General features: G+C 44.0%; 1 protein-coding gene across 1 annotated transcript in view; it reads right to left on the reverse strand.

Annotated features, from left to right (window-relative positions):
* The window catches only part of ppp1r13bb (protein phosphatase 1, regulatory subunit 13Bb), a 39,553-nt gene extending 29,932 nt beyond the window's left edge, over window positions 1-9,621 (reverse strand). Inside the window, exons 1-2 of the mRNA XM_030772155.1 lie at window positions 9,508-9,621; window positions 2,446-2,593 (exon numbers count right to left, since the gene is read on the reverse strand). Of these exons, the coding sequence (XP_030628015.1) occupies window positions 2,446-2,593; window positions 9,508-9,621 (262 nt within the window). The remainder of the gene's footprint in view (window positions 1-2,445; window positions 2,594-9,507) is intronic.
* Window positions 9,622-12,647: the final 3,026 nt, after the last annotated feature.

Genomic DNA, 12,647 nt, shown 5'->3' on the forward strand with positions numbered 1-12,647 from the left:
CAGGGCTAAATATCACACACCCACACCCACGCACGGACACAGACAGGACACAAACGGGACACAAACGGGACACACAGAGTTCTGAAATACAGCTGCACTATCACGTCATGAGATTATCCCCAAATCAACCCCAATGATCTAGAATAGAGTGGTTCAGTCAGTAATGGATTCAGTATGTAAGTCTAATGTTAGTTAGAATTTTAAAGAGTCTGCGGTTACATGTTTTTGTCACCGTTCCAGTTAAAGTTTAACAGCTGTCCTAAAGCAGTGTGCAGTGTTCTGTCAGAAGAGAGACTTATAACCCATAGAACTATGTAGACTTGAGAAAAAGAGGAACTTCATCCGTGATCGTTTGACTGCACCTGTACTGACCAAGTCTCTCTCTCTCTCTCTGTGTATGTGTGTGGTCTCTCAGAGCTCTTACACAACCTGTGTGTTGGTGTGCTAAGAGATCTGGACAGTGTGTGTGTGAATGTGTGTGTGTGTGTGTACTGAAGGCTGGCTTTGAGCTGGGCTCACTGAGAGGAGCTGCAGATCAGTACTGGGGTAAACTGTAACTGTAGTCCACAAAACACCTCCACACACCAGAGTGAGAATGTACCCCCCACCAACAGACTGAGCACTGACAAACAAAGAAGAGTCGTGATTGGGAGTAAAACACAGTGAAAGAGCCACAGAGGCGCAGAACACAGTGACAGCACACTAATAAAACAGTGAGAAAATGATGAACGAGAGAATGACAGAACGAAAGAAGGAAAGGAACACTGAGTGACAGAGCAACGGGGTACAGAGAGAATAAGCTGAGTTCTCTCTCTCTCTCTCTCTTCTTCTTTCATATACACATAAACTGACACACACACACACATACACACACACACTATTCCCATTGCATGGAGCCTAAAAACACAATAATCTGAGACAGGCCTTAAGCTACCCCAGTAGTACACGACTAAGAAGACTTCAGTAGAGGCATTCAAGTCTTTCTGCTCGTTTAAATCAAAGCAGTGTTGGAAAATCAAAGGTTTCCCGAGGTGAACAGCCTGACAGACATCCTCTAATAGGAACCATATGTTTAGACAGAAGGATATTAAAACAGACCATGGATGTGTCATAAACAATCATTATAACTAGTTCATGAACAATTACGTTATTGAGACAGGACTGAAAAGTGTGGTTTAGAACTATAAGTTTTAGTGCTTGAAAAAAAAAAAACAAATACCCCTCCCCCCCAAAAAAGATGACCCTTGATTGACTGAGAGGAAAAAGTCATTTGGAGAGACTGATGAGATATGAACTACGCTTTTTCAGTTAGCAAGAGTGGGAGAGTATTTGAGGTGAGGGCTTCAGAAAGGTTTCAACAAATAACTACAAAAAAAGGAGGGTGAGACAGAGGAGACGGTATTGTTCTTCAAGGTAAAAAAAAGTTGTGTGTCATTCTGAAATATGTAACTGTGTGAGGAACTTTTCATTTTGTCACTGTTCCTCCCTCTGACAGGAGACCTTGACAGTCGACTTGTCAGGGCATCAGGTATCCTTTTTATAGTCTTAAGAGAAAAACAGGCCAAAGTACATTTATGGTTGTTGCCATACAGTTTCTCTCTCTACTAATGTTAAGGAGTCCAACACAAGTCCTATCAGCAAGGGGTGGGGTGGTTCTAATTGTCCTAAAATGAAAACATAATTACAGGCGTATAGCTTTAGAGATATGTACTTGTAAACACTGTGGCTTTCTAGAAGGACGCTTGCTTACACCTGCTGTCGTGGTACTGTGCTGGTGGCAGTGACAGGTTAGCTGGGGTTTGTTTAACAGACAGGAGGGAAAACTCAGGTTAGCTGGGGTTTGTTTAACAGTGAAGAGGGAAAACTCAGGTTAGCTGGGGTTTGTTTAACAGACAGGAGGGAAAACTCAGGTTAGTTGGGGTTTTTTTAACAGTGAAGAGGGAAAACTGAGGTTAGTTGGGGTTTGTTTAACAGTGAAGAGGGAAAACTGAGGTTAGTTGGGGTTTGTTTAACAGACAGGAGGGAAAACTCAGGTTAGCTGGGGTTTGTTTAACAGACAGGAGGGAAAACTCAGGTTAGCTGGGGTTTGTTTAAAAGACAGGAGGGAATGCTCAGGTTAGTTGGGGTTTTTTTAACAGACAGGAGGGAATGCTCAGGTTAGTTGGGGTTTGTTTAACAGTGAAGAGGGAAAACTCAGGTTAGCTGGTGTTTGTTTAACAGACAGGAGGGAAAACTCAGGTTAGTTGGGGTTTTTTTAACAGACAGGAGGGAATGCTCAGGTTAGTTGGGGTTTTTTTAACAGTGAAGAGGGAAAACTCAGGTTAGTTGGGGTTTGTTTAACAGTGAAGAGGGAAAACTCAGGTTAGCTGGGGTTTGTTTAATAGACAGGAGGGAAAATTCAGGTTAGTTGGGGTTTGTTTAACAGTGAGGAGGGAAAGTTCTCACCGTTGCCACGCCAGACTTCAGCCAGGTGACATCCGGTCTCTCCGGGCTCCTTACAGAACTCCACCACATCACGACATGTTGTTTCCGGGGTGATGGGGACCTCCGTCAGCGCCTGCTCCCCATCACTCAGATACACAGTCAAGATCATCTGAAAGAGAGAGACAGAGAGAGAGAGAGAGAGAGAGAGAGTGAGATTAGAGACTGCAGCAGTGCTGGGAGTACAGTAAAAACTCCCTTAAAAACAAACAGTCTAAAAAGCAGAATGTTTGTGTGTGTGTGTGTGTGTGTGTGTGTGTGTGTGTGTGTGTGTGTATGTGTGTGTGTGTGTGTGTGTTTGCTTTCACAGGATCCGGCAGTGCTGTCATTGTGTGTTTACAGAGACTAACACCAGTGTGTTGTGTACTGAGCTGAACATTAACGATGAGATGCTGTCTCATTCTGGGGCCAAGGCCAGCAGTGCAAAACAAACCAGACTCAGAACAGTCTATAACTTTCCATCAGTCAAGACAAACTACTGACTGGTGCAGTAAAATATTCAGAATCACTGCTGCTGTTTGCCAATGGTGCGCTGGCAAACCAGCAATGTCTGTACAATGAGTCACACTGATTCCTTCGATAAAAACACTGAACTGTGTGAGTGTGAGTGCATGTGTGTGTGTGTGTGAGTAGTTTACATTGCGCCATATCAATGTGCAGTTCCATCACCCTGACGTTTGACACGCCAGAAATAACCTTCTCCGCCCCTAAGCCCCACCCTTTAGCTCTAAGGAGTTGTGAAATACGAGGGTGCTGCAGGCTGGGCGGAGCCTGGGCCTGTCAGAGTGACAGTGATTGACGTGTCTGGTGAGCGGGTTAGGGCTGTGGCGGAGAGGAGATGGATGGGCTGCAGTGCGGACAGAGCCAGGGTTGGAGACATCACTAACTCTCACACAGTAACAGGCTGGGAGACGGGGGCATATACGGTCACGCTCAAGTCCTGCTGATGAGGCTACAGTAAGACTATGAGAGCAGCTCACACTGGCCTGTGTCATTTACCATGTCTGCGAGGGCATGCTGAGAATGCCGCTAGCTCGACTGCATGTGTGCGCGTGTCCTAAAGCAAACACAAGGACACACATGCAATCACAAAACGGTTAACAAATGCTCATAGATGTATGCACACGCATGCGCCCGCGCGCATGCACACACACACACACACACACACACACACACAGACTGCTTAATGAATGCTCACAGATTGACACACACACCCACATGTATAGCCAAAGGCACACATGTACACGTGTGCACACACCCACACCCACAAACATGCACATGCATGCAAATGCACGCAAATGCACGCACGCACACACTCGCGCACACACACACACACGCACGCACACACCCTGCTGTATGAGGCTGTCAGGGCACAGCCTGGGACAAACGGGCCCCTGAGAGTTTGACATTCAGGCTGTCACACACACACAGTCAAACAACCATGTTTACTCAAAGACTCTCTGAGACCCAAGACATGAACACACATTATTATCCTCCACAGTCCCGAGTCCTGTCTCACTACCTCCAGACAGCCAACATGAAGAGAATAAAAGCCTCACACATGACTGCTACATGTTCTCAGTGTACACACAACTGACACAGATAAAAACAAAAAACAAAAAAAAAAAACAGCCGTCATTCCCACTATCATACCCAGGTCTCCACGCTCCGAGCCAACACACTAACACATAGTCAGCAGAGTACAGATTGTACCGTGAACATTAGAGGCAATTAAAAGAAGAGATGAGGCTATGAACATTGTGCTGGGCTTAAAACCTTTGGCACTAGCCTTAACCCAACAACCATTATCATGCTGTGGTTAAAACTTTTGACACTAGCATTCACCCAGTCACCATCATCATCATCATCATCATCATCATCTGCTGATGGAGTCAGCGCCTAAACAACGCCTCATCCCAAAAAAACGAACAAACAAACAGACCAAACCGAACCCTCAGTAAAGATGCACGGTGTGATGAAGAAAGAGTCCTGAGACGCGTCTCTGCATGTCTACATGATGTCTCACTCCTGCCCACATACTGAGGCTCCGCCTCAGACACAAACACAGAGAAATCATGACCAAAGTCAAATGAAGCTGTGGTCCTGTTCCCAGACCAGCCACAGGAGAGGGTGACATTTACGCACCCTCTCAAAAAAAAAAGGCCCTTGCACGCGCGCGCACACACACACACACACACACACAAGCAGACTATTGAATCTTTCTGATCATGAGCCCAGTATTTCATTTTAAAAATCTAAGTCAAATAATGTGCATAAGTCAAATGTTTCTGTTTTAGTACAGGCCACATTTGCTCTCGTCACCAACTGTCAGATGTCAATTAAATATATGAGCATACCACTGGTCTTCCACTAAGGACTAATACCTCAGAGACTACCCCACGGTTACAGCAGCCAGTCTCAGCCACCTCACAAAACAACTTCATTCAGTCTCTCTCTCTCTCTCTCTCTGGCACCTCTCTGAGCTGCATTTTTCAAACACGCCCACTGGAAAGCACATTGTCAATTTAGCCTCGTGGCTTCAGGTTCCCTGGTTCTCTAATTAAATGACTCTTGACTGGCAGACAAGCTGTGTCAGGTGTGTTAGCGACGGGTCAGGGTAAGGAATGCGTGGGGCCCCAGGCTCGGAGTTAACAAACACCATCTTAAAAGAGTAAGTGACTCCTCCAGACAGCAGTCAAGTGTCTCTCCTGACTACATCTTCTGTTCCCGCAGCTGCCCAGCAGTCTGAGCTACGTCCAGGTGTGTGGGAGCACACAATGGCTTCTTTCACAGGCAAAAATGCATGTCTCTGATTGTAATAATAAGAAGACAAAACAGAACACCAAGACTTTATTATTATGATATGACAAGAGAAAAACAATAGTAGGCTAGGAGCACAGTTCACAGACGTTCAGTGTTCAGTCAAAGGCGACTGGGCGATTCTATCTGGAGAGCAGAGCTCATGCGGATTCATAAGGGTGGACAGATCTGACTGATTGTAGTGGAGCGGTGAGAGTATGAGGACACAGTATGATTGCCTGAGGTGTCAAACTTTATAAACATCACAGCTCTACAGGAGGTCACTAATCTCCACACACACACACACACACACACGTACCGCCACACAAGCCAGAGAGTCCAAATATAGACACACACACGCTCACACATGCATACATGCATGCACACACGCACGCACATACAAATATGCACATAAACATACCCACACCCACATGCATGCACCCGCATGTGCACACACACACACACACACACACACAACTCTGATTATCTGATGGTGAAGATGTTGTCAGGAAACAGAGCAGACAGGTAATTACTAATCACAAGACTAATGAGAGCAAAAGAAAAGATCACACACTTCAGCACATTATTACCTGTGTACAGCCTTACAGTGTCAGGAATGCTGAGAGAGTGTGTGAGTGTGTGTGTGTGAGAGAGAGGGAGAATCAGCGAGAGAAGAGGGGAGGAGAGGACGCTCAGGTTACTGGTAAACCATTGTTTTGGGTTTCAGAGTCTGAAGGAGGAATGAGACAGATTTTGAGAAAGTTATTAGTTGATAAGCTACATAATTCCAGCAAAGTCCCAAAGAGAAGCTTTTCTGAAAACCCCAAAGTGTCAAAGCAAACACAGCAAGTAACACCAACAAAACTGAAGTCAGGCAGATCACGCTCGATAAACCACCCATAGAGAATCAGTGACGGGAACTTAAAAACAGTACACGCTGACACACGCTGCTTTCAGTTCAGTTAAAGAAGCAAAAACACATAAGCACATATGATAAACGCAACCAATATTTTCCTCATGTTGTTTTTCCATTTCAGGAGTTTACAGAGACTGTTTAGAGCAGATTTGTCAAACCTGCTCTGTGAATGTCTGTGCTGTGTGGAGGCCTACCTATGACCCCCTACAAAGACTGCGCAAAGACACACAACTGTCTTATTGTGATTTCAAGGTAAGAATACACACAGTCCCGTACAGACAGAAAAAGGAAAAATACAGACTTGTTCAAATAATGGTATGTTTGTATTGCCTTCCAGCAGAGATTACTTCTTCATGTTTTAAGTTAGGTAATCGTACACACCAGACGCCTAAGAAACACATTTCAGAGCTAACCTGCAGGTGCAAGGACCACATAAAAGTGAAAATGTGACTGAGAAAAACATATCAAACAGAAAAATTAAGTGGTGAGCCTAATGCAGACAAGACAAGCCACCCAGACTCTAAACACATAAACACACACACAACAGTGTGTTTAAACTTGCAATCATTGCATGTTTCTGTGAGGCAGGCAGTGTATCCATTAGACTATATAGGAGACTAAATGGACCAGTAGGCAGATCTGATGTGAATATCTGTCACCTCCTCCCATGTCAGCTCTCTCCCTCTCTCTCTCTCTTCCTCCCTCTCTCTCTCTCTTCCTCTCTCCTTCTCTCTCTCTCTCTGCCGGGTCAAAACGAGCCCAGAGAGATCCCGGTTACAGTGAAAAGACTTGGCAAAGAAATTACTCGGAACACGTCTCAAACTGAATGCTCGCCTTACGTAACTTCAGAACGGACAAAGGCAAAGGAACGAAGCCGAGACCGTGGGCGGTCCTGAGAAATCCTAAACCGCCATCAGGTTTGTGGAGGGCAGAAATTAGGAGCGTTAGAGAAAGATGAGAGCGTGGGGGCGTGTTCTTAAGAGAAGAAAGAGGGGAGCATGCTGTTAAGGAGAGTGGTTTGATTGTGGGATTGGTGCAGAGGCAAACAGGCCTTTCTCCTAAAAGAGCACGACATGCAATCTAACTGTAGCCCTGTGGCAATGGGTGGAATCAGAGAATTTAGAAAGATACAACCGGTCCTGTTGAAATGATTTCATTTAGAAAAGGCAAGCACAGAACAGTTTGTCGAGAAGTGTTATTCCTATGTTTGAGAATACACATGATGCAATCCGCAGACATGACGCATACGTCAGAAATGTACACAATCGTTTTAAATGTCTTTTTTTTTTTCTTTTTTTTTCAGTCTATTGTGTATCAGAACCGGCTGAGTTTATAAGTGTGCAGAACCCACAGTATTGGGATTATACTTCTATATTCTATATTAACAGTAAGCACACTGGAAGTCACGGTATGATGCACAACACTGGAGATGTCAGCAAACTGTAGAGTCCACAAACTCCAGTACCAATGCCACACATTCACTTTTATCCACAACATTATTTTTTTATTTCTAGATTTAAGTTTGTGGTAAAATAAAAAATGTTTTATATTCAACTGTTCATTTCATTCTAGTTGATGATAGGTAAGCTTTATAAAAAACAATATATTTAAAAAAAATTATATCTATATATATATATGTGTGTGTGTGTGTGTGTGTGTGCGTGCACGCCTCCCGAATTTGAATAAAAAATTAAATTGATTTAAGATTTAACAGAGTCATACTCCCACAGGGGACTCAGACACCCAAAATGCTTTTACACTCTTAAGGTGAACCAATCGATACTGCTGGAGAATTCTAATGCACAAGCGTCCCACAGCAGAATGTGACAACTCATTTGCCACTGAATAGGCAAGCTAGGCAACACAGTCACAAAACAAAACAAACGATGACCAAATTCTTCCTTTCCCTTGGCATTCACACACATATACTACACATTTTAGGCCTGAAAACACTGCAGCCAAATTTGAGCAGGCATTTGAATTTCCACTGAACGTACGAGAAAGATTACACTGATCAACCAAACTAAAGGGTCCTAAGGCCTGTATTAGGCATCTACAATATGCTCTACATTCAAATCTTTCTTTTTTTTAATTTTTGGCCAAAAGAGCAAAATAATCACAACAGCACAAGATGCACCCAGTTTCATTTCTCTCTCTGATGAAGATGAAAAAAAAAATTCACAGCATGAATAATTCAGATGCCCAAGTACCAGAGACGCGGTAGCATTCGTCCTTCTCTGATGAGATTAATCGGAGCAATGGATGGGAATGATTAGGGAATACAGCTGCCAGCAAAGGCAAGACAGAGTGCAGGACACTTCCATAAAACCACTCCACTGCAATATCCCCCTCACAAAACCAATACATCACATAAAGGCCAGCATCATAATACACATCAAATCTATTACATGCAATAAAACATTAGTCCAAAGGACACCGTACTGAGGAAACTATTTTAACAATTGGCAAAAATGATCGTTTCTGCGACGATGAAACTTCCAGACAGATTCTTAAAAATTACAGATAAGGTTGAGCGCCCATGTGGACAATAATTTATGGGAGTGATGGAGCATGTTAGTGAAGAAAATGATATGATATGAGAGAAAGTGAAACAGACAGGTCAGAAAAGTTGTGTAGCCTTGAGTACATGCAAAGCGCTTTGTCAAACTATGAGACCGATATGTAAATCCAAAGTCTGAAGGCTTTTGTTCTTTCCATTTCCATCTCAAGTCCAGTCACCAACAACTGACTTCATTCACCAACAACTGACTTCATTCTCCAACAACTGACTTCATTCTCCAACAACTGACTTCATTCACCAACAACTGACTTCATTCACCAACAACTGACTTCATTCTCCAACAATGGGCATTCAGTCACCAACAACCGAGTCCAGTCTAAAGAACTAAGAAACCAAGCAAGAATTAACACTGGAGCCTCCTCAGTCTCTGTAATCCCAATCAACATGATGAAGCCATAACCAAAGAATGCTTCACCTCACAAAAGAGACAGAGAACACATCTCCTTCACAAATCCTCAGTCTGAACAGTCTGTTGGCCAAGTGTACCAACACAGACTGAGGTCATGACAACCCAACATAACTGCCCCAACTTCCAAAACTAAAAAAAAAAAAAAAAAAACAACCAGAGAGCAAACAGGGTCTTAATTTTCATATATTGGAACCTCTCGGTGCCCTCTCTGATCGACATTGCCCCATCTGAGACGTGGTGAAATGTTAAGAGAGATGTCGGCGCTGGACCCGTGGCGTTGTTGAGGCCACTGTAGCGTATCACCTTGCCATTCTTGGGTGCAGCCCATCCTTTCCTGGCCTCTCTCTTCAGCGACTGGGCGTGCTCCTTCCCCCATGTCTTATCCTTAGAGAGGCTGACCAGGCCACGCAAAACGAGGGTGACAAACTTCTTCATCCCGTAGGTACGTATGGTGCCCATGCACACGTGTCCATATGCAAAAAAAAATAAAAAAAATAAAGCACACTGCGGGCGAAGGAGCGTATCCCAGCGGAGAGGAGCTTTTGGGAGTCAAGCTCTCTGTGTGAACGCTGAGAGTGTGTGAGGGAGAAAAAGAAAAATCAGAGAGACTCAGAGAGAGAGAGAGAGAGAGAGAGAGAGAGAGAGAGAGAGAGTGAAAGAGAGAGAGAGAGAGGGAGGGAGAGGGAGGGAGGGTGATCTGCTCTTGGGAAGGGTGCGTCACTGTGCCCCCTCTGGAATGAAACTCTCCTGAGTGGGACGATAACGGCAGAGCGGAGAACAGACAGCTAACGGGAGCAGGGTGACGGACCTCGGAAAGAGGGGACCTTGACTCCACGACGGTCCAGAGCCAGGGTGAGCGATGCACCCTCGGGCCAGCCCGCGTTCTCTCTGCCGGGTTGATGACCATTGTCTCATAAAAGTGGTGGCTAACCTCTAACCCTTAGTAGAGTAAACGATTTAAATGGTCATTTGATCTGACAGATCCAATTGAGTCACCTCCCTCTGGAGCAATCCAGTGCACAAGCCACTGAGCTCTGATTTGATTTCCAGTACGACACAACCGCTAAAAATAAGAGGGAATCAGAAATACAATTAGGGCGCTGGTTCCTTCTACCAGCCCCTCTCTATGTGGATGAGAGAGGATGCGACAGAGTGCAAGTTTATAACAGCGGAAGAGAGACAGACTTGAATCGAACACAGAGTGAATTTATACATGGGCATCAGTTGAATTTGGCTCCAGGGCACTGTAAAATACATTGAATATACTTTAAAACGAGAACAAATAACAGCAGGTTTGATACAGTCTCTACATACTGTCTGAATCGGGGTGTGGAAGACATCTTAGGCACAAAGAAACACTCCAGATCCCTCTTTTCTTTATGGTGCATCAATAACGGCTGCTATCTTTTCAGATTGCATTCATTGATATGACAGTCGCACTCTCGCTGCGAATGAGTCATGTCAAGATGTATCCACATAAGATGGATTTCAATTATAGATTCCCAAGTTGGCTCAAAGTCCCTGAAACTTTTTTTTTCTTTTATTGGGATGATGGCGGTGGAGACTGTGAGCGAGGCTGGATAGACCACCAGCATGTAGACACTCGGCTCCATCCCTAAAACATACGACAGACAGCAGGTTTTCATCTAGCCTCTGTGATGAATTTAGCTTATGATTCATTCACTTTGCTTGTATGCGAGGTTCACAATTTACAGCAAAGAGCCTAAACCGGTGCATGCGCCTCTCAGAATGACTCTGTAAGGACATTAGATTAAAACTGTTCTGAAATCTGTAAATCAGATGACCAACTGTACTGCTCTCTACGGCTACAGCTGGCCAGCTCTGACCCACTGCAGACATCCTCTCCAAGCATTTGACACTTTCAATATTTGATATTTCTCTGACGATGTCTCTTAAACGATGAACGAATTGGTAATACTGGGCTACAGAGAAATTTGTCTCAAGTTTCCTGTCTGTTTTGCTATCAAATCCCATGACATTAAGTCCAGTCTGAGAAACCAAAGCAGAGCTGAGACACTTGCATAATGTGTGATGATATAATATAATAAGCAATGATGCAGGCAGACTGTCTAAAATCTCCACACTTGTGTCAGTTAATGATGATGAGAGCTCCTGGCCCGAAAAATAATTTTCTTGTGACACCCACTGGACAATGTTTTCTTTTTTTTGTTTGTTTGTTTGTCTTGTTATATCTCGAAAAACTCCAAGCATTAAATTTCATTAGCAATGGTTAATTAGCCAGTGCTAATGAGAAAAACATCACAACATGCATTAGACTAACCTTTGCAGTCTAAGACCGAATAACACAGCTTTTTTTCCCCCCCAAATCAGAACAGCACTTGCTATCAATGTGCCACGCCCCATTAGCTTTGACGGTGGACATGGGAATAGCATAGCTAATGACAAAAAGAGTAAAGCTAGTGCCATGGAGGAAACAGAGACTCCCATCAGTCATACTGAGAGCAAAACAAAGAGAAAAGTCTACATCATTAATTTCCTCTGCATTACCTAAGTTTGCTCACATCTGACGACATTAGCAACCAATTCCCTTTCAACTAGTGTTTGCCCAAAACAGTCACTGTTGTCAGCTAACTTAGGTAAAGAGAGAAGTTAGTTACACAAGACGATTTTGACTACACAAACATGAACTAGAACAAAATCTAAATGTTGTATTTGAATCATTCAGCAGTTTTGAATGAACATTTATCTGTCCTGTTCTACTAATCCCGGGAGGATAGGACACCCAAAAGAAGCAAGATACTGACATTCAGGATACTGAGCCACCCCCACCCCTCCTTTTGGACTGTGATCAAGGATGATCAAGTAGTTTACTTTTGGTAAGAATGACAGGAGAAGCAGTAATTATGGTCTTAGCACGAGCCTCAGTGAGACACAGGATGCCCTGCTCTTGTTTTTTTTTTTATTTCCATGTCAAGCAACCACAGGAAGACATGAAAGCTTTAATGGTCTGATCCATTAGGAAAACAAGTCTATAGCTGAGAAGGAGAGAGGGAGAGGGAGAGGGAGAGAGAGAGGGAGGGAGAGAGAATGAGCCGCACGTTTGCGTGAGCTTGCAGACGCCATATGGTTAAAACACTTAGCTCTTTGGCAGAGAAAGTGGCGTCGTGGTGCATGAGTTGAGTATGAGCCATAGAAGGTGAGAAGAGAGCCAGGTAACAGACCACTCTGTCCATGTTAATGAGTTCCCATGGTGCTCTGGCAGAAGTCACACAGTCGAGCTGCCACATTCCTGCGTCGCTCTGCGTAGCTGAAGTGAACGAAAACTCAACAGTGTTTTGTTTCTGCAATGCCGCTGCCTTCGTGACGGTGCATTCAAACCACCACCACTGAGTCGACAATGAGTGTCAACAAGTAACAAACAATCCTACTATTTTTCACAAATCTTATTACAAAACTGTAAATTCAGACCTTGAAAATGG

Source organism: Chanos chanos, chromosome 4 (assembly GCF_902362185.1).
Source record: "Chanos chanos chromosome 4, fChaCha1.1, whole genome shotgun sequence".
Taxonomy (NCBI): Eukaryota; Metazoa; Chordata; class Actinopteri; order Gonorynchiformes; family Chanidae; genus Chanos; species Chanos chanos.